At 35.8% G+C, this 24,558-nt stretch overlaps 1 protein-coding gene across 2 annotated transcripts; it reads right to left on the bottom strand.

The window, feature by feature from the left end:
* Window positions 1-588: 588 nt before the first annotated feature.
* On the bottom strand, window positions 589-18,430 carry LOC127809868 (CLP protease regulatory subunit CLPX2, mitochondrial). Of its 2 annotated transcripts, XM_052349019.1 has the most exons (15): window positions 17,698-18,429; window positions 16,221-16,282; window positions 14,487-14,584; window positions 13,724-13,807; window positions 8,129-8,175; window positions 6,283-6,357; window positions 6,112-6,189; window positions 5,897-5,953; window positions 2,925-2,995; window positions 2,745-2,844; window positions 2,516-2,620; window positions 2,228-2,290; window positions 1,936-2,058; window positions 1,078-1,232; window positions 589-915 (listed from the first exon to the last, which is right to left on the bottom strand). In XM_052349019.1, coding segments are annotated over exons 1-15 (1,764 nt in total). In that variant the 5' UTR covers window positions 18,343-18,429; the 3' UTR covers window positions 589-914. The 2 variants fall into 2 exon arrangements, 1 of the variants encoding a protein (XP_052204979.1); XR_008025294.1 differs by lacking the exon at window positions 589-915 and having other exon boundaries at window positions 1,092-1,232; window positions 1,936-2,039; window positions 17,698-18,430.
* Between the last annotated feature and the right edge of the window lie 6,128 nt (window positions 18,431-24,558).

Genomic DNA, 24,558 nt, shown 5'->3' with positions numbered 1-24,558 from the left:
CGACCACCCTAACCCAATCAAGCTGGGCTCATTCTTGTTTAATCAAAATATATTTCATTGGCACTGAGATTCAAAATGAGATTTTTCCAAGCGCACTACTGGTTATGTAATGGTAGCCCAATTAATTTTGCATTTAGGCCCAACCAACATTAACCCTTCCAACAAAAACATTCTTTCTTTTTTTTTTTACCGTTAGTAAAAATTTTTGGGGTTGATTTAATTTTGACAAAGGTTACCCTATGAAGGCTTTTAGGGTATAGGGATTTAATTTAAAGGTCCACATTCCTTCTCTCCTTATATCCAAACCCGCCACATAAGGAGCTTCCTCAGTATCCATTGAGGTGGTTCCCATCGCGATCGCTACCTGAAAGTAGATCAGGCAGCCCAACGTAGCAATCTCTAATGCCACCTGGTCGCCATTCTTTTACCAGGTTCCTCCAACCCTCACTACACAAAGCAACCTCCGCCGCTGTAAAGCCTGTAATGGTCGTTCTTCACCACACATCAGCCTCCGGTGTTTGGCTGCATGCCGCTTGTGCCTCCCCAGCAGTATACACAAACATATGATAGATTTTATACCAAGAAAGATTAAAAAACCATCCTATCCTTCTCTTTTCAGCAAGGGCTGCAAATATCCCCGGAAACTGCGATATATGTATGCATATATCGATAACCAAAATCTATAATAATATACAGAGGACATTTTATAAAAGGAGAGAGAGAGAGAGAGAGAGAGAGAGAGAGAGATACTCCACCCGGCTGGCCATACCCAACCCTGAAGCATGGCTGCCTGGTCGGTCACCTGTAGAGTGCTTGGTGATATAAATGGTCAAATGCACATGCTGGAAAAAGGCATTACAAGCTAATGGCTTCTGATGAGACCTCAACTTCTGTTGCCTGTCCAGCTTCCTTGCTCTTATCATCATGAAAAGGACAACAAAAATAAAATAAAAAAATCTATATTAGTATTACTGCCAGGGAACAATGGAAAGTAGTAAATAACATACCAAATTAAAATATATAGCTCAGCAGGCATGTGTTAAGAAACCCAAGCTATTTCAGAAATGATAAGCATACCACACTCGTTGATCTTTTTGGTGAACAAACGGCTCCAATGTACCATCTCTCCGAAGAACTTTTGCTCCACATCCTGAAGTGTCTACTGATCCCACAGCCTCTTCATCCACCACAACTGCATCTATACTCTCATTTTCTGATTTAACGTCTGGAATCTGTGGATGAAGTCCAGATAAGTGCTGCCATCAAAGATTGATAGGTAGCAAAAATATAGCTGCTTGCACTAAGAAGTTATGTTGCACAACGGTGAGGATCTACAATCAAAGTATTAAGGAATCAAAAATGATATGGGAATAGTTCCTGCATATCACCTGCTGCCAGCTCATCATAGTTCTTAGTTTGTCATCGAAGTGATGAGAAAACACAATCATTCTGCCAGACATAAAAAGGAAACATGAAGTGCTCAAGCTCCTTTGGAGGGCTATAAGACAAATCCCCGGACAGCCACCAACATTGTTGAGATACCATGTTGGGTGAAGCATCTAATTCTCATGTTCAAGGACACAATGAGGCCAGCCCAATTTACTACATCTCAAATACTATAAAACATAATACCAGAGTTTTATGTATAGCTTCATAGAGAACTCTTCATACCGTGGAAGTACATGTCCAACTAGATATGCCATACATAAATCTCATATATCTCATATGAGTACTTCACAATTCTGGTAACTTCTTGCTTACCAGGGATTAGGTGGTATTCATAAGATTCAAGGGGTCTACGTAGATAAATTGTCTGTCAATTTGGCTACATTGAGGGTAATCACGTGTTAAGGAGCTGAATCTGGAAAAACGAGGCAACTACATCTGCATCCATATCATAAAGGTTCAAGTCAAATGTTGGACCCCAGATCATACCTCATACATGGCATCTACAAGAATGCTTTCCAGTATGGTTCTTAAGCCACGGGCACCAGTATTCTTTGCAATTGCTTTCTTTGCAATCAATCTAAGTGCTTTCTCTGTAAAATGTAATTTGACCTGCAACGTCAGTAATTATTAGGACAGTTCCATCATCTGAAATGAATACTATGTTAAAACAGTGAATCAAGAGTAATTTTATCTGGTCAGTTTTATTCTACAAAGGATGCTAGATCAAACTGGATAAAAAAAAAAGTAAATTCTGAATAGAGAAGGATCAAAAGCTTACATTGTTCATTCCAAACATTTTCTTGTACTGTTTTCCAATAGCATTCTTAGGTTCCGTGAGGACCTACATAAATGCAATGCCACAAGTGTATCACAAATCTTTTTTGATTGATAAAAGTGCAAACTCAAGAATAGTAAAAAATTTCCCCTTTTTCCAAATAAAATTTCTCCTACAGTTGTCCATGGACTATGTGCAACTCAGAAGAAGAATCCATCATTCAGCAGATAATAAGAATTCTATCAAAAGATCAAAAACAAAGCAAGCACAATCAAGTTGGAAACAACAAACCTGGACCAGTTGGCCTTCATTTAGAGCAGATAAACTCACTAAAATAGGAAAACGCCCAACAAATTCAGGTATCAGTCCATATGCGACGAGATCGCCACTTTCTACCTAGAATTTAATAGTCAACATTTCAGTTAAAGAATTAACAGTTCATAGTGGACTGGAATTGAAGCGAATATAAACTTGAAATCAAACAAGTAATGTATTAAGCATGACAGGTTTTTGTTTTTACAGATTCTAATAATGATGATGTCACCACAGCATTAGTTAGACCAGTGAGTCTCATGTTTGCACGAACTGGTGCCCCAAAACCAATTGAAGCATCTTCTCGTCTGACTCAAAAAGATAATAATGAGTTTAATAGAAGAGCTCATCAAAATTCACAAAAATCAGTGAGGATAAAAGAAATTACCTCTCCGAGATGGTCTTTTCCAAATCAACAAAAGCTCCACCACATATAAAAAGTATGTCTTTGGTATTTATCTGGCAATTACAATTAAAAATAAGAAGCTGAACAAGAAAAGAAACAATTGGTCCACTAACTTGAATGCATTTGCATTGCATGGTCAAACCACAAATATTTCTGTCTTAGGAAAACTGAAAAACTGGATAACAAAATTGCAAGTTGTGCAATAAAAGATAAGCAAAAAACAAATCCAGAAGTCAAGACATCAGAACTCTTGCACTGCATGGTTTCTTTGTGCCATAATAGGGTAAACCTCACAGGTTCAGTCCCATCTGGTGACTGTCAAATCTCCAAAGCATCTATCTCAACAGTTGACAAGCTTATAAAATGGACAAGGAAAATGGTCTTCAAATATTCTACAGTTACATGTCAAATGAAAGCAAAAGAAGAGAAGAAACAGAAAAGGCAATAGGGATTTGAAACAGTCAGCTGATTCTCATAAGCAATGCAGATTCTCTATCCCATTTCAGCAGTACTGCTAGTGGAACTGTCATACTTTGAGCCTTTCACAAGTATCAGCCTGCTAGTTGTCAGCAAGAATATATCCTTCATGCTCATTTTCTTATTTTTAATTTTTAAATGGATTATCCCCATAAACTTTTAATTACATCAACAAGCAGGTGGAAAGGGTTGGATACAAACATGCAATAAATGACAGCAAGAAAAAAATTTAGCTATTAAAAGAGCTGAAACAAAAGAAACAACTCATTAGCAAGAAAAACTAAGCATAATATTGAGTAATGATTAAGGATTTCATAATAGAGGCCTGGGTTGCATGAAAACGGTAAATGTTTCCGATGTGAAATGGAAATAGGAAAATGGCATTTTTTCAAAAAAGTAGGAAACGGAAATGCGGGGTAAAGTGTAAATTTAAAAATATAGGGGTTTTTTTGTAAATATAATTTTTAATATAGAAAATTATAAAAAATAGTTCAAACATAATACAAACAAACATAAACAATAAATGGGGATATAGAGTGGCGAAGTATATTTCTTCTGTTGACTAAGATATGGGTTCGAATAATATTGTCAAAGTTTTAAGTAATATTTTTTTTCTAGGCTTTGGAAAATTTAGAATATATATCCCAATAAATTTGGATGGTGAAATTAACCTGGAATGGGGAATGGCAAGCAAGGAGATTGATTAATTGTTTTTTTAACCTATGGAGACTACCAGAAACGTAAATGGAAGCAATGAATTTTGCATTGCAAAAGCCCACTATCCCATTCACATGCGGCATGCCCATCTATTCCCATTCATATAAAATCCATTGCTGTTCATTTCTGGATTTGGGATTCATTCAGATGTGAACTATAGCTCACATCTGTTCATTTGTGTGTGTGTGTGTGTGTGTCGCCGTTCATTTCTGAGAAAACCATAGCTCACATCTCATACATATATACATACATACAGTCAGATGAACAGAGAGAGGGGACTTGGGATTCGGAAACAAAGTGAAAGAAGAAGAAGAAGAAAGAAGACTGAAAAGAGAGGGGAAAGGGGGGCTTTGGCCTTCGGGATGTGTTCGTGAGTGAGCAGCCCTAAGTGGCTGTCGCCAGAAATGCATTTCTGGCCAATTTATGTAAATTGTGAAACGGCCCCAAAAACACGTTTTGTGCTTCAATGATAAGAGGCAACAACATATGATAAATGCCCAATAATGAGCCCAAGTATGATAAAATGGGCCCAAAGTACATTGGATAGGCCCACCGCGAGACTAAGTGAAATGGGCCGATTGGCTAAGGCAAGAAGCTAGCCGAGTGAGGGTCTCTTGGTAGTCGAGTGGCCGAGAGACCACGCTGGGCCATGCAAGGGACATTGCTGAGTGAGGCTATGTGGGTCGAGTGAGGCCAAGGGCCGTGCAGGCCAAGTGAGGCCTAGGGTCGTGTGGACAATTGAGGCCAAGAGACATGGCCATGAGGCCAGGACACACAGCCGTAAGGCTGAGACACATGACCGCAAGGCCAAGGAACATGGCTACGAGGCCAAGATGGATGACCGCAAGGCCGAGGGACATGACCATGAGGCCAAGACACATGGCCAGGTGAGGCATGGCAGTGAGGTGGGGATACATGCGGCAAGTGGCCTGAGAGCCATGCGGGAAACTATGATCGAGTAAGGTTATTCACACTAAGAAATAAGTCCACTAATCAAGCAAAAATGGCTGAGTGACCCTTTGAAAGCTTCTCTCAAGACGTCACTGAGAGACCCTTCCAAAATACCCCATAGGTCACTCAACCACAAGAAGACACACAAGAGACTCTCACGGGCCATCTAAACCTGGAAGCCTCTCTCCAAGCCAGCAAGAGACCCTCCTGGGTGACTACAAACCCCGAGAGACTTGATCTTTAGGCATGAGACCACGACGAACTGGTCAAATTTACCTTTGAGATGCCTGCCGATAAATCCAGTTGAGTGCCCAAGATGTTTGCTGAAAGATGTGGTCCTTCAGTTACTCTCCTCTCTATAAATAGGAGAGTCACTCTCCTTGTTCAAGTATGCTCAAAACTCTAATACTACTGCAACTCTACTTGCTTCAACATTCTAGACTCATCCGGAGACTGACTTAAGCATCAATGGGTTCAAGCGAGACACTCACCCACGGCCCTAACCAATTTCTTTCTTCGTAGGTCACTTGACAGAGGGTCAATCATCATCAAGTCATTTGCCAGAGGGTCACTTGCTATCTCTCTCGAGATGCTCTCCCTCACTAAAAATATATTATTGTATTTAGGCAACAACAAATAGATTATCAATGAGGATAAATGAAAGCCAAAGAGAGACATCCAGAATGAGAGGACATGATAAAAAGGGTTCAAATCAGTTATTTGTTGTCTCAAGATAAACAGACCTGCAAATTAAAATTTAAAAAGGAACAAAAAAAGTAAAGGAGAAACATCTTCTACGGTCAGTATACCTGAATGTTATCACCACGAGGATGTTTTCGAGCTCTGTTATCAGGAACATTCACAATCTGAACAAGAAGCAACTTTAGTTTACTAAAGCTTCAAATCAACAAATTGATTATGAACAAATAAGTCGCAAATATATGAACTTGGAGGAAATCTGACAGCATAACACTTCAAAATTTTGATTAGACGATTACAGATACATTGGCATTGAGGCACTCACAGTTCCTTCCAGCATTTTCAACAAAGCCTGCTGAACACCCTCTCCAGATACATCTCTCCCTATGTTCAAGCTCTCAGCCTACACAGAATTTTGAACTAGCATCTCAGTAAATATGATCTAACAAGTCATGCTCAGTCCATAAATTGAAAATTTGCAATTGTGTTGCAGAACCTTCTTAGTTATCTTATCAACTTCATCAATGTACACAATCCCTTGCTGAGCTGCTTCCACATTGAACTCGGCAACCTAGAAAAATAAGATGAATGGCCATAGAGATTTTCCAAATGCCAGGAATACAAAAAATTGACAAAAGGAGAACCAGAACAAGAGAAAGAAACCAGCAAAAAATTATACACAAATGAATATACGATCAAATTACATTTCTAAGAAGACAAATAATTCTAGTTGACATACATCTGCCTACAAAAATGTCAGATAACATTTGCACAGAAAACAAGCTATTAGTTGTACGTCTGGATATTAACTAGCCATTCATGACCTGGAAGTGTTGGCAAGCAATCAAGTTCCTAAATGACATTACATGTGTACTGTTGCAAAGTTAACAGACTACATCCTAACAGTCAGTTCAGAACCCATTTCACAAACCTACAAGTCTAGAAAAGAAGATTTTTAGTCCCCCTCTTTTGCATTGTTGTTGGGAAAAAGCTCATATATATGTGCTAATTGGAAGTCTTAGAAAGCAAAGAAAGTGTGCATATTGGACTGAAGTTACGTGTATGGCGCTAGTCATTAGATAGCAGGTTATCTCATTCATACTGTGCTACAGCTAGAGAAGTCCCCAGCTTCTTAATTACTGTCTATGGTATGAAGTGGACCAATCTTATTCTACAAAGTATCTTTAGGTTAACTGGGTTCAGAATGTCTCAGGTGTAAAGAAAGGCATGTTCAAATAGTTGTTGCTGCCTTCTTGTTGATGAACAAGAACATGGTCATAGTGCAACCAAACCACTTGCAGGTATAGAGTTTCTTGTCACATCCCATATCAATTGGAGTAGTACCACTTGAATGTATAAAGTTTTAGGTCAACAACACCTAATATCATTGCTTTCAAGACACCAAAATTGAGATAGGCTCAATCTAGAGAATGCCCTCAGACAGGGAGAGCTCTCTACTCCTTGGGGGACAGGAAGAGTGCCTCCCTCCCTAAGAAAGTGAGCAAACATAATGAAGGCATCACATGATTGGGTTGAGAGGAATGCCACATTCTACACTGACTGGATTACCACATCAATATATAAGGTATTGGGTCTACCAAATTAATTTTAAGATGTGAGCTTGTGACATTCTGCTCTATTTTTTTTTTACAGGGTTCATTCTTGTTCTCTTTATTAGTTTTGGCTTTAGCAGGAAGTCAAAGATTAGTTTTCTTCTCTTGTCATTCTCTTCGACAAAAGTTATGCACCAGAAGATATCTAAGCTCATATTTTTGGACAAAGTTGTGCTTCCTTTTATACTCTTTTCTCTTAATACAATAAATATTCAAATTCAAGTAAATAATTTCCCAAAAGAAAATTATGAACGGCTACACAAGTAGAGAAAAATCATAAGAAGAGAATAAAACATAAAATTCCAATATATCCTCAAAAGTAACAAATGAGAATGCCTTCTCAAAAGAAGTCTACACTTGTGTAGTTCGGTGATGTCAACTTTGATTTAGGGTGCTCTGAGCTTTTTCAAGCAAAACTCAACATAATTCTCAATCTATCAAGCCTATCAAAATGTGTGTGAGAAGGTTCTGTAATACTAAGGTAGTCAGCATTTTTTTTTCTCCTCCATTGACTAACCCTAAAAGAGACCTACATTTGATTAAAATGCAATTCTGCAGCCAAATGCTACTTTTTCTCTTTAGGTCAGCAAAATGCATATCTTCTTCACATGAAATACTCAAAGAACCGCATTCAATAAGATTCGAACAATTTGAAGACCTGGAAGCTTAATTTTATAAAGGCTCATTGTCCACAATAAAATACAAGGTTATGAAAAGAAATGACCATACCACAAGTAGTTTGTACAATATTGATTCTACATCTTCTCCAACATAACCTGCCTAGAGATAGAAATAGAGATAATTTGAAGTGTCAGTTCCATTCAATTAAGCAATAAAAAGGTTAATACTGGTTTACTTGACAGACATTTAGGACAGCTACAACCAAGGTAGATGAATGCTCCAATGTCCAAAGCAGAATAAAAAAAAAAATGGAATAACAGTGCCATAAATAAGAAACATTTGCTTGCATAAACATCAGAAGACATAGGCTCCATTTCGTATTACTGTGAAATTTATGCTGTTGTGAGAATCACTTTAGTGAGAAGTGTTTTTATATAATCACTTTTTATAAAAATTAGTTTAGCATTTGACCAGATGAAAACACTTTTTAACATTTGTTAATGTGTTTGGCTAGCTAATGAAAAGTACTTATTAACAACGAAATTACCAAAAGGAATTTTGACACAAAGGCTTTTATAATATATAGTGTTTTGAAATAACAATGCTCTCAATATTTTTTTTAAATTTTATGATTAAACATTATTATAAATTATAAAAAAAAATTACATTTTTTGCACTAAAAAATATATTTTATGTTTTACACATATATATGTTTATATATTCGCATATATATTTAAAAAAATTTAAGAACAAAGCAGCAGCAGCGTCCACTGCAGAACCCCCAGTGATGGGGATCTTTTGACCCCATGGCTGGGGGTTAAGAAACCTCCAGCAAAGGGGTTTCTTCCCCCATCTGGGGTTTCGCTGGAGTGATGACAGCCGCCGCCACTCCAATAGTTTTTTTTTTAATTTAAATATTTAAATAAATATATACACACAAAATATTTTTTGGAACATATATTGCCTATATATATTCAATATACATAGGAAGGACAATAGTTGTAAATTTAAATGTTTATGAAGGTTAATTTTGTCCATCAATGATTTAATTTCCTGCTTCTGCTGCACAGCAGAAGCTCCAAATTCCAACTTCTTTTGTCCAGGAAAAAAACTGTTTTTGTTGTTAAAAACAATTAAATTTTGCCCAAACTGTACAAAAAATAGGCAAAAGCACTTTTATTATTTAAAAAAACAATACCGCATGGCCAAACAGGCACATTGTAGGGGCCCACTCGTCGAATTTGAATGAAATGAAAATAAAATTGTGAGTTCAGATACATGGAAATAAATATCTCCTACTGAAGTGATAGGGCTATTGGTAGGGATATGCTTCCTATTTTCATTTAAAAGAAAATATTAAGATAGGATTTATTTTGTTATCTTGGATTTGATTTGTTTCCATTAGATGGTCATAAATATTATAGGATTTAGGATTTGGATTGGAATCATATTGATTACATGATTTGTTTCCATTTTGATTTAGTTTTTTGGCCTATAAATAAGGCTCCCAATGTACCTTTTTGTGAAGCTTTTGATTATTGAATGCATTGGTGTTGATTTCCTTTCTTGGCCATTCTTTCTCTTCTCTTCTTCTTCCCTCTTGGCTTTAATTCTTCTCAAGCTTCTTCTTCTTAATCTTTTCTCTTTCTTTTCTACTTTCTGCAATTCTTCATTGCTGTCCCACATCATGATGTTCCTGAATGGCCTTCCAAAAAAGATATTGCTTTTGCACTTATCCAAAAAAGCATTTTTTACTTTCTAACAAGTGCAATAGCTTTCTTATTGTATTTCTAATTTGTCTTTCTTGATTTCCTGAATTTTAGGCTTATCCCCTTTCTTCCATAAAATAAATTTTATTTTTTTCCATTATAATAACTCAATACAACAAGTTGTATATTTGATGTTATTCTGCTAAATAATTTGTCTTTTTCATTATAACTAAGTGCAAAGCAAACCAAGTTTTTGAGCCTTGGAAAAGAAAAGGCCAGCCAAAAAGGTTGGCCTATAGTGACTGAAGCCCTGATAGGGAGGGTAAAAACCCTTCCTCTTACAATCACGGCCTTCCCCCCCCCCCCCCCCTTTTTTCCTCCCAACCCCCCTGCCCCGCATTCCTTTCTCTTTTGGGCCATTATTCTCCCTTCCCCACTTCCTTGTTCTTCTCTTTTCCTCACACCCTTTCCTCTAGTCCCCTACTCACATTTCTCTCTCTACCTATTTCGAAATATATTGTCCAATTGGGATGACACCACAACTTAAAGAAGTAAAACCTATCACTACGAAAATCACAGCTCAAAGACGATAAAACGAGACCCCTCAATGCGACATCTCTTTCATTCTTTTTAATTCGGATTTCTAGTCTAAGAAAACTGAAATACATATGGTGTTCCAAAATGCCAAAGCACTGTGTTTCAATGCATGTGAACTAGAACAAGGTTCCAAGTGGTGAACCTAGTTAATACAGTTTCAAGTCATACCAAATGTATTGGACTAGCATCTCCTACTTGATGTCACCAATTATTAGCAAGTCATAATTGTTCTTTTAGGGTATCTTAAGTTCTTGAGGTTGTCTAGAGCATAGTTACCACATTACCCTTACCCCCACCCCCAGGACCACATTCCAGCTTGCATGCATTGAGACCTAGTGCTTTGGCATCTTGGGATACCATTGAATGTTTTCCATTCACCTAGATTGGAGACCTAAATTAAAGGGAATGGAAGAGAAACATGTCAGAATGATGGTGCTATGTCATCTTCAAGTTGTGATTTTCTCAGTGACGAGTCTTACTTTTTTAAGTTGTGGTGTCATTAGAATTAGAACTAAACAATAAATATTGAAAGAAAGAGAGATGTCGATAGAAGAAGGCAAAAGAGGGTGTAACAAAAAAGAGGAAAGGGAAGTGGGGGAGTAGAAAAAAGAAGAAGGAAGTGGGGAAGCAAGAATAATTGCTTGATAGATAAAAGGAACATCAGGAGGGGGGAAAGAAAAATGGAAGAGGGAAAATGGGAAGGTGACATCTACAAGAGATAGGATTTTTACCCTCCCCATTAGGGTCTCAGAAATTATGGGCCAACCTCTCTAATTGGCCTTCTTTTTAAGGCCCAAAAACTTGGAGGACTTTACATTTAGTTATAATGGAAAAAACATAAATATCGTTCAATGGAACAACATCAAATATGTAACTTATTATGTTAAGGTATTAAAATGGAAAATAAAATAAGATTTACTTTATAGAAGAAAGGGGATAAGTCTAAAATTAAGGAGAAAATAAAGACGAATTAAAAACAAAATAAGAAATATATCTCAACCCCCCCCCCCCCCCAAAAAAAAAAAAAAGAAGAAGAAGAAGAAGAAAAGGAAGACTGAAAAAAATTTCAAAAAAAAATTTCTAATACATATAGGGCATATTTCCCTATGTGTGGTTTGGGCCTTTTGCCTAGATACCCCTCATGGTTTGTTTTTTGCCAAACTAGTCAATGTACTTCCCTTAAATCACTAGAACGCCCCATCAGTCACTAATGACGTTAACTGACCTAAAATTATGATAAAATTAGCCTAATAAATGTCTAACTAAAAAACAAACAAAAAAAAAAATACCATGTTTGTTGGAACCCAAACTTCTTACAACTATTGGGTTCCAATAATGGTTGGAACCTGACCAATGGAGAGGGGGGTTTGTTCACAATGGAGTGATCGGTGACGAAGAGAGGTGTGTTTGCTCATATCACTACTAATTGTCTCCACTGTTTCCTTACTACAACATTGTTCACTGCCATCACTTGCCTCTTCTGTCCCATGTTATTGTTTATTACCAATATTGGATGAGGAGTCTCCTCCACCTGCCATCACCGTTAAAGCCAGCCTGCCATAACTCTCACCAACACACCAACACAATGAGAAGGCTCACCAGAGAACATATCTCCCTTTATGGGTCTTCATGACACCACATATTATCATCATCCTCGCCTACATCATCACCTTCTTTCACAAAGGTTGCCACCGCCTTGCCACTACTACTACTCCTCTATTAGTAATAGTTCCACCACAAACAAGCCCCTCTCCATCAAACTACCACCAGTGAAAGTTGTGTCGGTCTCGCCATCGCCAGATCTGGAATCTTCTCTCTCTCTCTCTCTCTCTCGGTTCAAGCCATCACTCAAACATAGCGATCAGAACCATCTAAGTTCCAACAAATGAGGTTTTCTTTATTTTTTTTATTTTGGTATTCTTTTTTAATTAGAAAGAGATTAGGTTAATTTTATCATATTTTTAATTTAATTAACGTCGTTAGTGACAAATAGTGTATCCTAGTGATTACAGGGAAGTACAAAGACTAGTTTAGCCAGAGACAAACCATATGGGGAGGATGGGCAGTTCACCCTATATGCATTATAATTTTTGAAGGTGTGTCACTTTGGCAAACAAAAGAAGCCTACCCCCCCCCCCCCCCCCCCACCAAGCAACTATGGTCTATAAAGTCAACGTAAAAGTCGATTGTATTAGGACAACTATCAGTGTTCAATCTCCCCATGCCACACTGCTAGTAACCAAAACAAAAATCCACTAGAGCATTGGCAAGATGCATTTCAAAGTAATCTACTAAAAAACCCAAACAAAACAACTCTCATAACTAAAACCAAAGCCATCCAACACTTGGGTTGGCGGTCCAATACAATATCTAAGAGATTGCCTCCAAAGACTTCACCGTAGCTTGATTGCTCAAAATTTTGGGGATCAAGTGGATCATTACACCCATATATAACACATCATATCTTCCAATTGGGTAGTCTAGAAACACTAGTAGTGGAGTTGTGTGTTCATCATGAATTTAACAAGAACATGTAGGGACTAGGGTTCATTAATATGTGCAAGAAGAAAACATGTGAACCTATAGTGACCACCCGACTAGTTTAGTTTCAATTCATTATTTTCTTTTGACTTGCAACAATATGGGCATGTAGATTTCCTTCGGCAGGCCCCAAGAAGGGGAGGGTAAGAAAATGTTTTCAACACCGAATAAAACAAAATAAAACAGAAAACTAACTCTTGATCAAGAGTCAAACATTACTGAATTGGTATGCCCTGCAAATTGTTGTATTTTGTAGTTCTTAATAGCAAAATTCTAGAAACTTGAATTCCCTTGACTGTGGCAAAATGAGGATTTTGAGATTAAGTTTATGTGTACAAACTATTCAACGGTACTCTTGTCATATTCAGCGCCTGAATAGAAGCTAGTTTACTGCCATCTGCACGATGTTGACAGCGGTCATATTAACAAAAGTCAAAAGTCACCAACAGTTTTCTTACACTAACGGTACATCAGTGGCCGACAGTTCATTTTACAAAATTAGAAATTATTAGTCAAACAACTCATATCACCAACCATAACTGAATTGCTTGATAGAGTTGTTATGTTATCAGATGTATCAAGCACCGTCTTCATCTTTCAGAATTATATATATTTATGTAAACATTCTTGGTCCAGCCTGAACCATTTTCACTGTTTCTGCACAAGTTTTTCTCATTATACAGACCAAAATTATGTATTTGTACTATTTAAATAACTGAATACTACATACAAAAGGAATCTAAATATAAACATATGACCACTTGAGTAAACTATTCAAAGAAAATGTTTTTATTAATTAATTTTCCTTTTTTGGTAAGTCTCATAAACAATATCTAAGTAGTGAACTATTTCAAACCTGCCTGCGTTAGTGTTGTGGCATCTGCAATGACGAAAGGCACATTCACAACACGAGCTAACGTTTTTGCTAGTAATGTCTTCCCTGTCCTCACCATCAAGGTTAAACTATATGAGTCAACAGTCTTCCTAAATACAAAAATAAGACTTATTATAATAAATAATGCAAAAACTATAAGAGTCAACAGTCTTCCTAAATACAAAAATAGGGTTAATTACAGCAATAATCACTCAACTTTGCATTATGTTACTATTTAGTCACTGAACTTTAAAATGTTATCCATTAGTCACTGATATTTCAAATTTATTACTATTTAGTCACTAAACTTTAAAATGTTATCCATTAGTCACTAATATTTCAAATCTATTACTATTTAGTCACTGAACTTTAAAATATTACCTGTTAATCACTAATATTTCAAAATTATTTCTCATCCGTCACTCGTAAACTTAAAATTCAGTAACTAATGAGTGACAGGTGAGAAACGATTTTGAAATATTAGTGATTAGCAAGTAACATTTTAAAGTTCAGTGATTAAGAAGTAACAATTTTGAAATATTAGTGATTGACATGTAACATTTCAAAGTTTAGTGACCAAACAGTAACAGAATGCAAAGTTAAGTGATTAATGGTGTAATTAACCCTACAAAAATAAGACTTATTATAATAAATAATGCAACTTTCGATGCTCTATTTTTAAATATATTTATTCTGCAATATAAACAAAAATATTAGTATAAAAACTAAAACTAAATGGTTATACCAGAGCCGGTTGGACCCATCAGTAACACATTGCTCTTATCTAGTTCAACAGAATCACTATCATCTTCAACTTGACACTCATCCGACGCAATGCCTGGCCTGACATTAAAGAACATATCAATTCATTGAGAATGCCTTAACATTAGGTAGGTCATAAGAATGAACTCCATTAGCGTGAATCACAGCACAAACATGCAGGACCATGAATATCAGACTGCTCATTCCTTTTTCTAATAAGCATTAATTGTCCGGAAAAGTCATTCAGTAACCATTCATTCTTTATGCTAATTGTTGTTACTTGCTTCTGTACTATTATGATCTGTATCATTTAAATATCAGAGTCGTCTTGCCCAATGTTATAAAATCCATTCAGTACCATCTGATATGTACCTGATGTCTCATTGGTACCCAAAACAGTTTACATTTAATTGTTTTGTATTGGATTATATTTGCTTCTATTGTTTTGTTTACATTATCTTGTAATATATATTATTAATAATTTATCATAGAAATATATCTGAAATCATATAATAGTGTCACTGATACCAAAACTATACCATGCCAATAACAAAACCTATACCTTCTCTAGTACGATATTAATAGCACTGGTCAGCCCTATCATACAATCACAGGAAATAGTTGACTAAGTTATAATCAATAAAAATGCTTAAAATTCTAAAAATTTTGTAGGGAAGATTAAGCCCCCAAAAAAAAACATTTATTACTTTATAACTAACATTAAAGTAGAAGTTTTAGCTCTGCTGTATACAGAGAAGAATAAATTACGCTCAAGTTCTTCATAAATCATATTTCTAAATTCATATATTTTTTTTATTATGAATGGAAAAAGCAGTTGGGTGTAAAGCTGCATGCTTATTTTGTTGGGCTACAGATATATATCTTTAGGTACAAATTCAGCCTAAAATGCCAAGTTCACAAGACACAAACTGAGGGTTGGATTTTTAAGTTGAAATTAGATACCAAATATGTTTTAATAGCCTATAGATGGTAGCAGGCAGAAAATACAGTTAGTTAAAATTGTCATTAAGATTACTGCTTACCCTTAGTTCTTTCATTTACTTGGAACTTCATTTGAGAAGAAAGAATTGGCTGTAAATCAGAGACATTGTAACATGGACAATATATATTAACTAGCTAATACTACTATCTATTATTCAGTTCAATTACCACAAAAACCAAAAAAAAAAAATCCCTTTAAATTGTTTTATTTTGCAGGAGCAAATGCTAGTTACATTCTGGATTCTGAAAAACCCAGTTTACTAATTAGTAAAGCCCAAGTTCACGAGGGTACTACCAAGAAGAAATTTAAAGCTCGAGCTCGAGGACGCAGTTATCCAATAAAAAGATCTACTTGTCATATAAGTATTCTGGTGAAAGATATATCCTTAGAGGAATATATAGAGGTAGACTTTCTCCCATGGTCAAAAAAACCTGGACGGAAAAATAAGTATATCAATATAATAGATCATAATATGTATAGTGGTGGTATTTTGGAAGCACCTTTAAGAAAATTATCTGTTGATTCCTAAAGCAAACAGGTTGCATATTTGCTTCTCACTCAAAATGCACATGATGATTTGAAACAATACATGACAACAACAAATATTAAGCCTTAATCCCACTAAGTGTGGTTGGCTAGTTTATACTACATGGAAAGAGCAATAGTCCATGCAAAATATATATACACAGACCAAGTAAGTCACCAAGAACTCACTCTTTACATAAGGAAGAATGAAATATCCTTTTGTAGTGATTGTAGACTGCCACAGAGAGCACCTGTCAAATAGAGCAAAACTTTTCAATTGCAAGCACAGCACCTTGCAACTCCAACTAAATCACCTTGAACAATATGCATTAAGAACTCCAAACTTTTCACCTGGAACTGCCATTTCCAATCTCAACAAAAAATACAACCAGGAGATCAAAATTGAAGAATCAAATGTTCAAGGTTCACTATGAAATTAATTGTTCATAATAGAACCAAAGCGCTAAATTTGCTTCATTCAGCATGACAATCTCAGCTAATAATATCATGAGTTTTATGAACTTTTTTTTTCTTTCTTGCCAAATAACAAACTTAATTGTTTACAAAATGAACCTCCTTGTTTTGCTTCTCAAAATGCAAGCACAACTTCACAGCTCTCGCAATACTTCTTTCCTTTCAACTACCTCCTTTTCTACAGGGTCATGGAGAGGAGATATTAGCGGTGTATTCTTTTCTTTTCTTTTTTTCTCAAAGCAGCATTTTTCTTTCAAACTAACTTAGGCAGGAGGGAGTTTTGCCCTTTGGGGTTTGTGTTTGATGTTAAGATCTTTGCCTCTAGATATCTAGTGAAGGCCACAGAAGCATTTGTGGCATTGGCTAAAGTGAATTATATTAAACGACAAGATTTCAAACCTTAATCCCACTAGGGAGGATCAGCAATATGAATTGTAGCTTGCCATTCATTTCTATCCATGGCTTAATCTTTTGTAAAGCCCTTGCAACTTATATCGTACATAAGACCCTCCCATCAAGTTTCTCTTGGTTTTCCTCTACTTTTTTTGTTAAATATAATCTCTATTGGTCTTCTTCTCACAAGACCAAACTATCTTCTTTCCTTTTTTTTATTTTTCACTGGAAAAAGAAATTTGTTTTACCTTTTTTAAATTTTCAAATACTTACAAAATTTCTTCTGTTATTATTGAGGTCCTTGTATGCAGTGGTTCTCACTAGGTTCTCCAGACTCCAATATTTGTTAAAACAGTGATATCCCTAGCGCACGAAGCTCCTTGCTTTACCAAGGACACGAGTCCTTTTGTATACGGCCTTTCCTGTTTTTTGTAAACTCCTCCAATTCATGACCTTCCAGTCACATATGAGCAACTTTATCATAGCTAAGGTTTCCCCTCCACTCAAATATTTGTTAATTAAGGGGGCCGGGGGGATTGTTTAGCTTAAAGTAAAATTTGTCAAACTTCTTTTACATTCTTCCCTTATAACAAATTCACCAAGACACCCATGAAATCCATGCACTATCCGGTTGATTCTAAAGCAACAACCCAAATGAGAAGTTTTCCCAACCTTTTCCTCTCTTTCCCGCCCAATAACACACTTGTCAAGCCTTCTACATTCATAATTCCTAAGTACTGAAATTGCACGAGTTCATAAACTCAAGCTCAGCAAATAAGCACAAGGAAGTTAACCGAACCTTTTTTGCTCTTTCTTGCCCGATAACAAACTCATCGAGGCGCTTACAGATCTCCTTCGGCGTCGGCAACTCCTTCCCCAAATTCGCCCCGCCCCACCCATTCCCCTCTCCTGTTTTCACCTCAACCGCCTGCCCCACGGGCGCCTGCACTTCCGCCCCTTCCCCGCCGTACGACCGCAACTTCTCCCAAATCCTTCCCCCACTCCTTCCACTGTCATCCCCTTCACTCCTATCCCTAATTCTCCCAATCTCAATAAAACTCCCTTGCAAGGGAACTAGCTTGAACGGCCTGAAATAGAACGCGGTCCTGCAGTTAGGGCACAGATTTAGGGCCTGGTAGACGCCGGTCTCGCTGCCGGTGATGGACAACGGGCGGGTGGAGAACAAAACGTGCATGAGCTTGGAGCAGCGCGGGCAGTTCACTTGGGCGCGGATATTGTCGAATTCGTCGGAGCCTCCGTCCCATTTGTGCCGCTCCTGGAACCCTAGCCGTAGAACCAGAGGTTGGCGGTGGCTGTGGGAGTGGCGGAGAGGCGGCGAGTGGTAGTGAGACGATGATGAGGTCGGTGAAAGGGACAGAGCAACACTGATTCTAGGCTTTATTACGTGCCCTAGCTTCGTTCTCCATCGAAGAATTGCCGACATGATATTGATATATATTCTCAGAGATTCTGAGCGAGAAAGTGAACGGAGGAGCGAGAGCTGCTCAGAACCGAAATAAAGAGGAGCTTTGACTTTGAGTTAGGGGAAATTTGCAAAAATAGGACTTTCGGTACTAAACTTTTGAAAAATATGACACTTTGGCTTAGTTTAGTTAGGGTTTTTTTTTTTAATAGTGTTTAAGTTGGGTAGTATTTAAGTTGTGTAATAGCGTTTAAGCTAATAATGTGTTTGGTAAAATATACTTTTAAGTTATTAGTTAATAGTCATGTGTTTGGTTTGAAATAGTTGATAAGCTATCAGAATATAATAAAAAAATAAAAATAGACATATTGTTAAATGATATAAAATTTTGTTCTTAAATATTAATAAATTATACACAATGATTAAAAATATATTAATATAATATATATTTTTATTTTTTTCTTTCAATATATTATCATTAAATTAATATATATACAATATATATATATATACACACACATAACGATTGGGGCAGGCAGCGATCGGGCAGCCGCCAAGGATAAAGCCGATGATGGAAGTGCGAGCAGCGATTGAGGCTGCTACCTATGGCGATTTAGGCCAGAAACGACAACTAATAGGGACGGGGATGGGTTTGAGGTCATGACTACCAAAAACGGTGGAGTTGGAGACGGCAGCCGACGGCAAAACTGGAAGATATGGTGATGGCTGGGGCAAGTCGAGGCGGATGGCGACGGATAATAGGCGACAGTGGTGGCAAGAAATTGGTTGCAGAGGGTTGAAGAATAAGGATATGAATTGAAAATTAATATTTTAGTTGAGAATAAACAGGTAACTTCGTTGATCAACAGAGCTTTTTCACTGGGAGCGGTTTGCAAAAGCTGAGGGAAATAAGCTTCTCAAAACGCTGTTAAAATAGCTTTTAAGCTATTTGAGTTTGTCAAACAGTTAACTGGAAAAGCTTTATAACTTTTAAGCTACACCAATAACTTATAAGTGGTCAAACCGCTTAGCCAAACACGAACCCGTTGAAAACTTGTTCAAAATTAAGACTTCTAAATTTTTACTAGACAAAAATGTCCCTTTTTTTTGTTTTCTTATTGGGATTCACCCTACTCATTCCCTATACATTCACACTCGCCATCAATCTCTCTCGCAAGTCTTTTTTTTTGCTCTATCCAAAAATTTTGGGTGTTTGTATTATGATGAGACTGTTTATCAAAGGAAAAAAAAAAACTAGACCAAAATTTCCTAAATTATAACATACTCGAGAAAGCGGGGTGTTACAAGAAGATAAAGTGCAAGGGGGATGGAAAAAATAAGGGGAATAAGATGGAGGAGGAGAAGATGGAGAAGGACAAAATAGAGCCAACAGACTCAAAAAACGAGTCATTACAAGAAATAAAAACAGCACTAACTCATGTTAAGGAGAAAGCCGGAGGAGTTCTAACATTCACATCCACTATTCTAAGACTGAATCTCCTATCTACAAGGCCTCCCAGTGGTAAAAGGTTGTGGGAGTTCCAAAATTTTCTAAAAAAAACAAATATGACAACAGTGATTAAAGCTACTTTATGTACGATGAACAAGGAGTTTTTCCATACCATCTATACACCAGATGCATTGCTCGAATCTCAAGTAAGTAATTATGTACAAACCATCAATTTTCCAAACTCATTACTTTTTTGTTCAAAACATCACAAAAAAGATGTTATATTGCTCTGAAATCAGTCAAGCTTCTAATATATATTGACCATCAGTTTTCCAAAGATAAGAAAATCGATAAATACCTGGTATTGATAAAAGCTATAGGATCTGCAGAGTAAATAACAGTAATGGCTTTAACGAAGAAGATTGATGTTGAAGTGGAGACAATGGAGAGAAAGAAAGACATACGAGCCAGAGAGATTGACGGCAAGTGAGTATGCAGGAAAGAATAAGACAAAATCCTATACCTATTTTCAAGCGGGACATTTTTGTCCAGTAAAAGTTCAAAAGTTTTAGTTTTACACAAGTTTTCAAAGTGTCATATTTTTCAAAAGTTTAGTACCGAAAGTCCTATTTTTGCAAATTTCCCTAGTGACTATGATTTCTGGTGAGGGTCGGCTCAAGGGGCCAATAATTAGTTTAGTGGCATTCTAAAAAATAATAAAAATTATTAAAAATTTATTTTTCTTATTTTTTGAGATTTAAAATTACTAATTAAATTTTTGTATTCTAGTTTAGAAAGTAAATCTTTTTTAATTGACAATATAGACAAAAGAAAAAAAATATAAAAACGTAAAAATTGAATAAGTAAAAAATGTTAAGATTTACAGCCAAGTCTGTAAATTAAAAATTCACTTATTTACTTTTGTTGTTTTCTTCTTTAACGTGCAGATTTCCCGGATGAAATTTTTGATATCCAAAGAAACATTTTATAAAATTATCTAATACCATTTCTTGTCTCTCATTTTTTTTTTTTTTACATTTTATTAAATCATAATTTAGATAGGTAATACAAGAGAAAAGAAGACAGATGCATCACATGAGAAACTGCCAAAGAGAAGTTCCAACCATCAATTCGTGCATTCACTCACTCACATGGGAAGCAAAATCAGAGCATGTTGAATAGAAACATGTAAGACTTGCAAGTTTGTGCTTTACCAAAGAAAGAACTCAGACAACACAACCAGAAGGACTGCTTCAACAGTTGTCACTTCTCATATTGATGTATCACCATGTTCATGCCAGAAGAACTCCCAGAAATGCAGGGCGACCACCTCAAGGATTTACATGCAGAAATACAAAGTGGCAATGTGCACAAACCTACAACACTTGAAACCATTACATCAGCCAAAGTATCAATAAGCATCTTACCATAGTTCCGATCACTTCATCAGTTCCAAGGGTTGCCTTCAGAACATCACTCTGTATATATCCAAGTTAGTGACATAAAATCAGAGAGAGGACAAGGCCAAAAGTCTATAACTCAAGCCCACAAGTAATCAGGAAATAGTAGGCAGCAACCAGGGCCGGCCCAAGGCCTAGTGGAGCCCTATGCGATAATAAATTTTTTGGGGGGAGAGTAGGGTGCTGTATTTTTTGGAGGCCCCCAATTTTTTATTTTTGGGGGAGGCTCAATTTTTTTTTTTTTTTGAGAGATGTGGTTTGTTCTCTCAAGTGGTTACTGTATTTTTCTTTCTTTATGGGGGGCTATATTTTTTTAGGGCCCCAAATTTTTAGGGGCCCTAGGCATAGGTCTTAGTGGCCTATGCCTTGGGCCGACCCTTACAGCAACACAGAAAATATGAGATGATCTTAATTCTTTTAAGCAGCTAAAATTAACTCAGTCAAAATATTCAAACTATTTTGAAGGAATAGGTTTCAAATAACTTGGTTTTCAGTGAAATTAGTGACGGAAAGTAAGACATCACCCTTTTGGAAGTTTTGAGTGCTTAGATATGTAAGATGATTTTTCACGATCCTTGACACCATGCTAAACAATTTCAGCAAAAGTAGGCACCAGCAAATGTTTAGACACTAGCTTGGACACTTATAACAGATTGAAATTTATTTTGATAATAATTCTATCATACAAGCCTACATATATTTTCTTTTTTGAGTTTGTTGTATTAGTTTTCAAGTTCTTTGATAATGTCGGTGTTGATTTATAACCCAACTTATTTCTCGACCAAACACCATATCAAGCGTAAAAACGAAACAAAAATCGAAAGATTACAACCACAAGTCACACACATAGAATATCAACACAGCGAGTTACGGATCAAAATAGATCTTACTCACGGCAGAGTCTTCGCATCTAGTCAATCCACTAAAATCTCAAGATTATAATCGATTACAAGATCTCAACTGAAGTAAAACAGTATTGCAAAACAAATATTTGAAAACAAAATACAAAACAAGAACAAGTGCTAGTTCTGTTCGGACCGATCTCGCGATTAAGTCAAGAATCTGTTCTATCAGTTTCTGCCAATCTCTCATGCCTCAGGCAATTAAAACACAATAGAGATTACACAATACCTTTGTTTATCGGATGATCTTACCATAAAAACAAACAATCGATTGATCGAGAAAATGATTCACGAGAAAAATGTCTCGTTCAAGTGTCGATTAGGGTTTAAGAAATGAGAGAGAGTGCAATCTGAAGATTATGGCATCATTAGAGCCCTTTTATAGCAACGTCATCGGGACTGGAAATAGGCTAGGCCAACAAGCGCAACACGAATGGAACACATGATTATGGTCTTAGCCCATAACATATCTCAATCCAAATAAAACTTTGACCCACATGATAATCAATAGAATATATACAACAGTTAAAATTCAATTTAAATGAAAGATAAATGTAACTCAATTTCATATAAATGCAATCAGATTGTATATCAAAAAAAATATAAATGATAAAACATTTAATGTAATTTTGAATCACATTAATTCACAATCGGTTTATGCTGAACCTACACCAGGAAACGAAGAGCACTGATCTAGGATTATAGAAATTGAATGAAGGCGCGAACTATAAAGATAAAAAATAGAAAAAGCAAACCATTAGGTCAAATTGACCCCTTAAGGAGTGGAAAGAGATCAACCTAATTCCAAATCCAAAATTTAACAACTTTCAAATAAGTTTTGATAGAAATGGGAGAAGACTTTGTGGAAAAAGACAACTTCACTAATGGATAATAACAATTATCACAACTCAATCCCACATTGATAGTCTACTAGGAATGTTTTGGGTATATTATTTCATCTCATAAGCCCAAAGTTCCTCTTTAGCTAACACTTTGTGATGTTACAATGATTTCAAAGCCAACCTAAGACCACTACCAAGTGTTGTTGGCCAAGAAAGTGTTTTGAGACTGAAAATTGTGATTTAAAAACGAATAGAGGTCAATGTGTTTTCCTTTTAATTAATGCTTGAGCATCTCCTTCGTGCTTAAAAAGAAAATTACGTTTATCTTAATTACTAACTAAATTTAAATTATAGAATATATAAATAGAAAATAAAATAAACACATTTTGCTAAAATGACATGAGCAAAATAATTATTATTTAAAAAAAAAAACTAATTTAAGAAAGTATTAAACATTTTGCAGAATGTAACCAAGTGAACTAAATTATTATATACCTTTTATTTATCAAAAATACTATTTAGATATAGAATTTTTTAATATTTTGTATAACACTCAATCTTATTAATTTTAAAAATATTATAATTATTTACTATTATTAACCCAACAATTATTTATTATACCTTAAATAATCATCCATAATTTTTTAACTATTAAAGTTGTCTTCAATGCAACCAATTTCCTCTTGCTAAGTCAAAATTTTAGCGAGGGGGACGACTTCAATTGCTCTATCGCAACTTTTTATCCTCAATTTCACTCCCCAAGTGAAGACCAAATCCCTCTCATCTTTTAACTATCTTATTGTCCACCGCATCTCTCATCATTTAAAATAATATTATTTATCTAGATTGAAGATTATTCCTCTCATCTTTTAACTATCTTATTGTCTACCGCAACTCTCATCATTTAGAATAATGTTATTTCTCTTGATTGAAGATCATCTCTCTCATCTTTTAACTATCTTATTGTCTACCGCAGCTCTCGTCATTTAAAATAATACTATTTATCTAGACTGAAGATTATCCATCTCATATTTTAACTATCTTATTGTCTACCGCAACTCTTGTCATTTAAAATAATGCTATTTATCTATATTGGAGATCATCATTCTTATCTTTTAACTATCTTATTATCCATCGCAGCTCTCGTCATTTAGAATAATGCTATTTATCTAGACTGTAGATCATCCATCTCAGTTTTTAACTATCTTATTGTCCACCACAACTCTCGTCATTTAGAATAATGCTATTTATCTAGATTGGAGATCATCCATCTCATTTTTTAACTATCTTATTGTCCACCGCAACTATCGTCATTTAGAATAATACTATTTATCTATTTAGGTGGTACATTTTTATTGGGCAATGAAAATGTGCAAGTGTCCATATTTATTGTGCACATTTTCATTACCCAATAAAAATATGTCATCTAAACTGAATAACATTTCTCCGTCATTTATTACCATTACAATCACCGTCGGAGGCATCGCTATTGCTATCGTTACTACAGTTGCAATCGACACTATCAAAGCATGAAGTCCATCGAAAAAGATGAAGAGGACAAAACACATTTTAACCAATTTGTC

The sequence above is a fragment of the Diospyros lotus genome, chromosome 9 (genome assembly GCF_014633365.1).
Source record: "Diospyros lotus cultivar Yz01 chromosome 9, ASM1463336v1, whole genome shotgun sequence".
Lineage (NCBI taxonomy): Eukaryota > Viridiplantae > Streptophyta > Magnoliopsida > Ericales > Ebenaceae > Diospyros > Diospyros lotus.
This window is presented reverse-complemented; position numbering and strand designations above follow the sequence as displayed.

What these genes read in the sequence shown, in the direction of transcription:
- LOC127809868 (XM_052349019.1), bottom strand. Translation starts at nt 18,342, where the DNA reads ATGTCGGCAATTCTTCGATGGAGAACGAAGCTAGGGCACGTAATAAAG. An exon ending in GGCAAGAAAGAGCAAAAAAG is followed by an intron (nt 16,283 to 17,697) that starts GTTCGGTTAACT and finishes TCTATTTGACAG; the next exon opens with GTGCTCTCTGTGGCAGTCTA. An exon ending in CACAACACTAACGCAGGCAG is followed by an intron (nt 8,176 to 13,723) that starts GTTTGAAATAGT and finishes ATCTCTAGGCAG; the next exon opens with GTTATGTTGGAGAAGATGTA.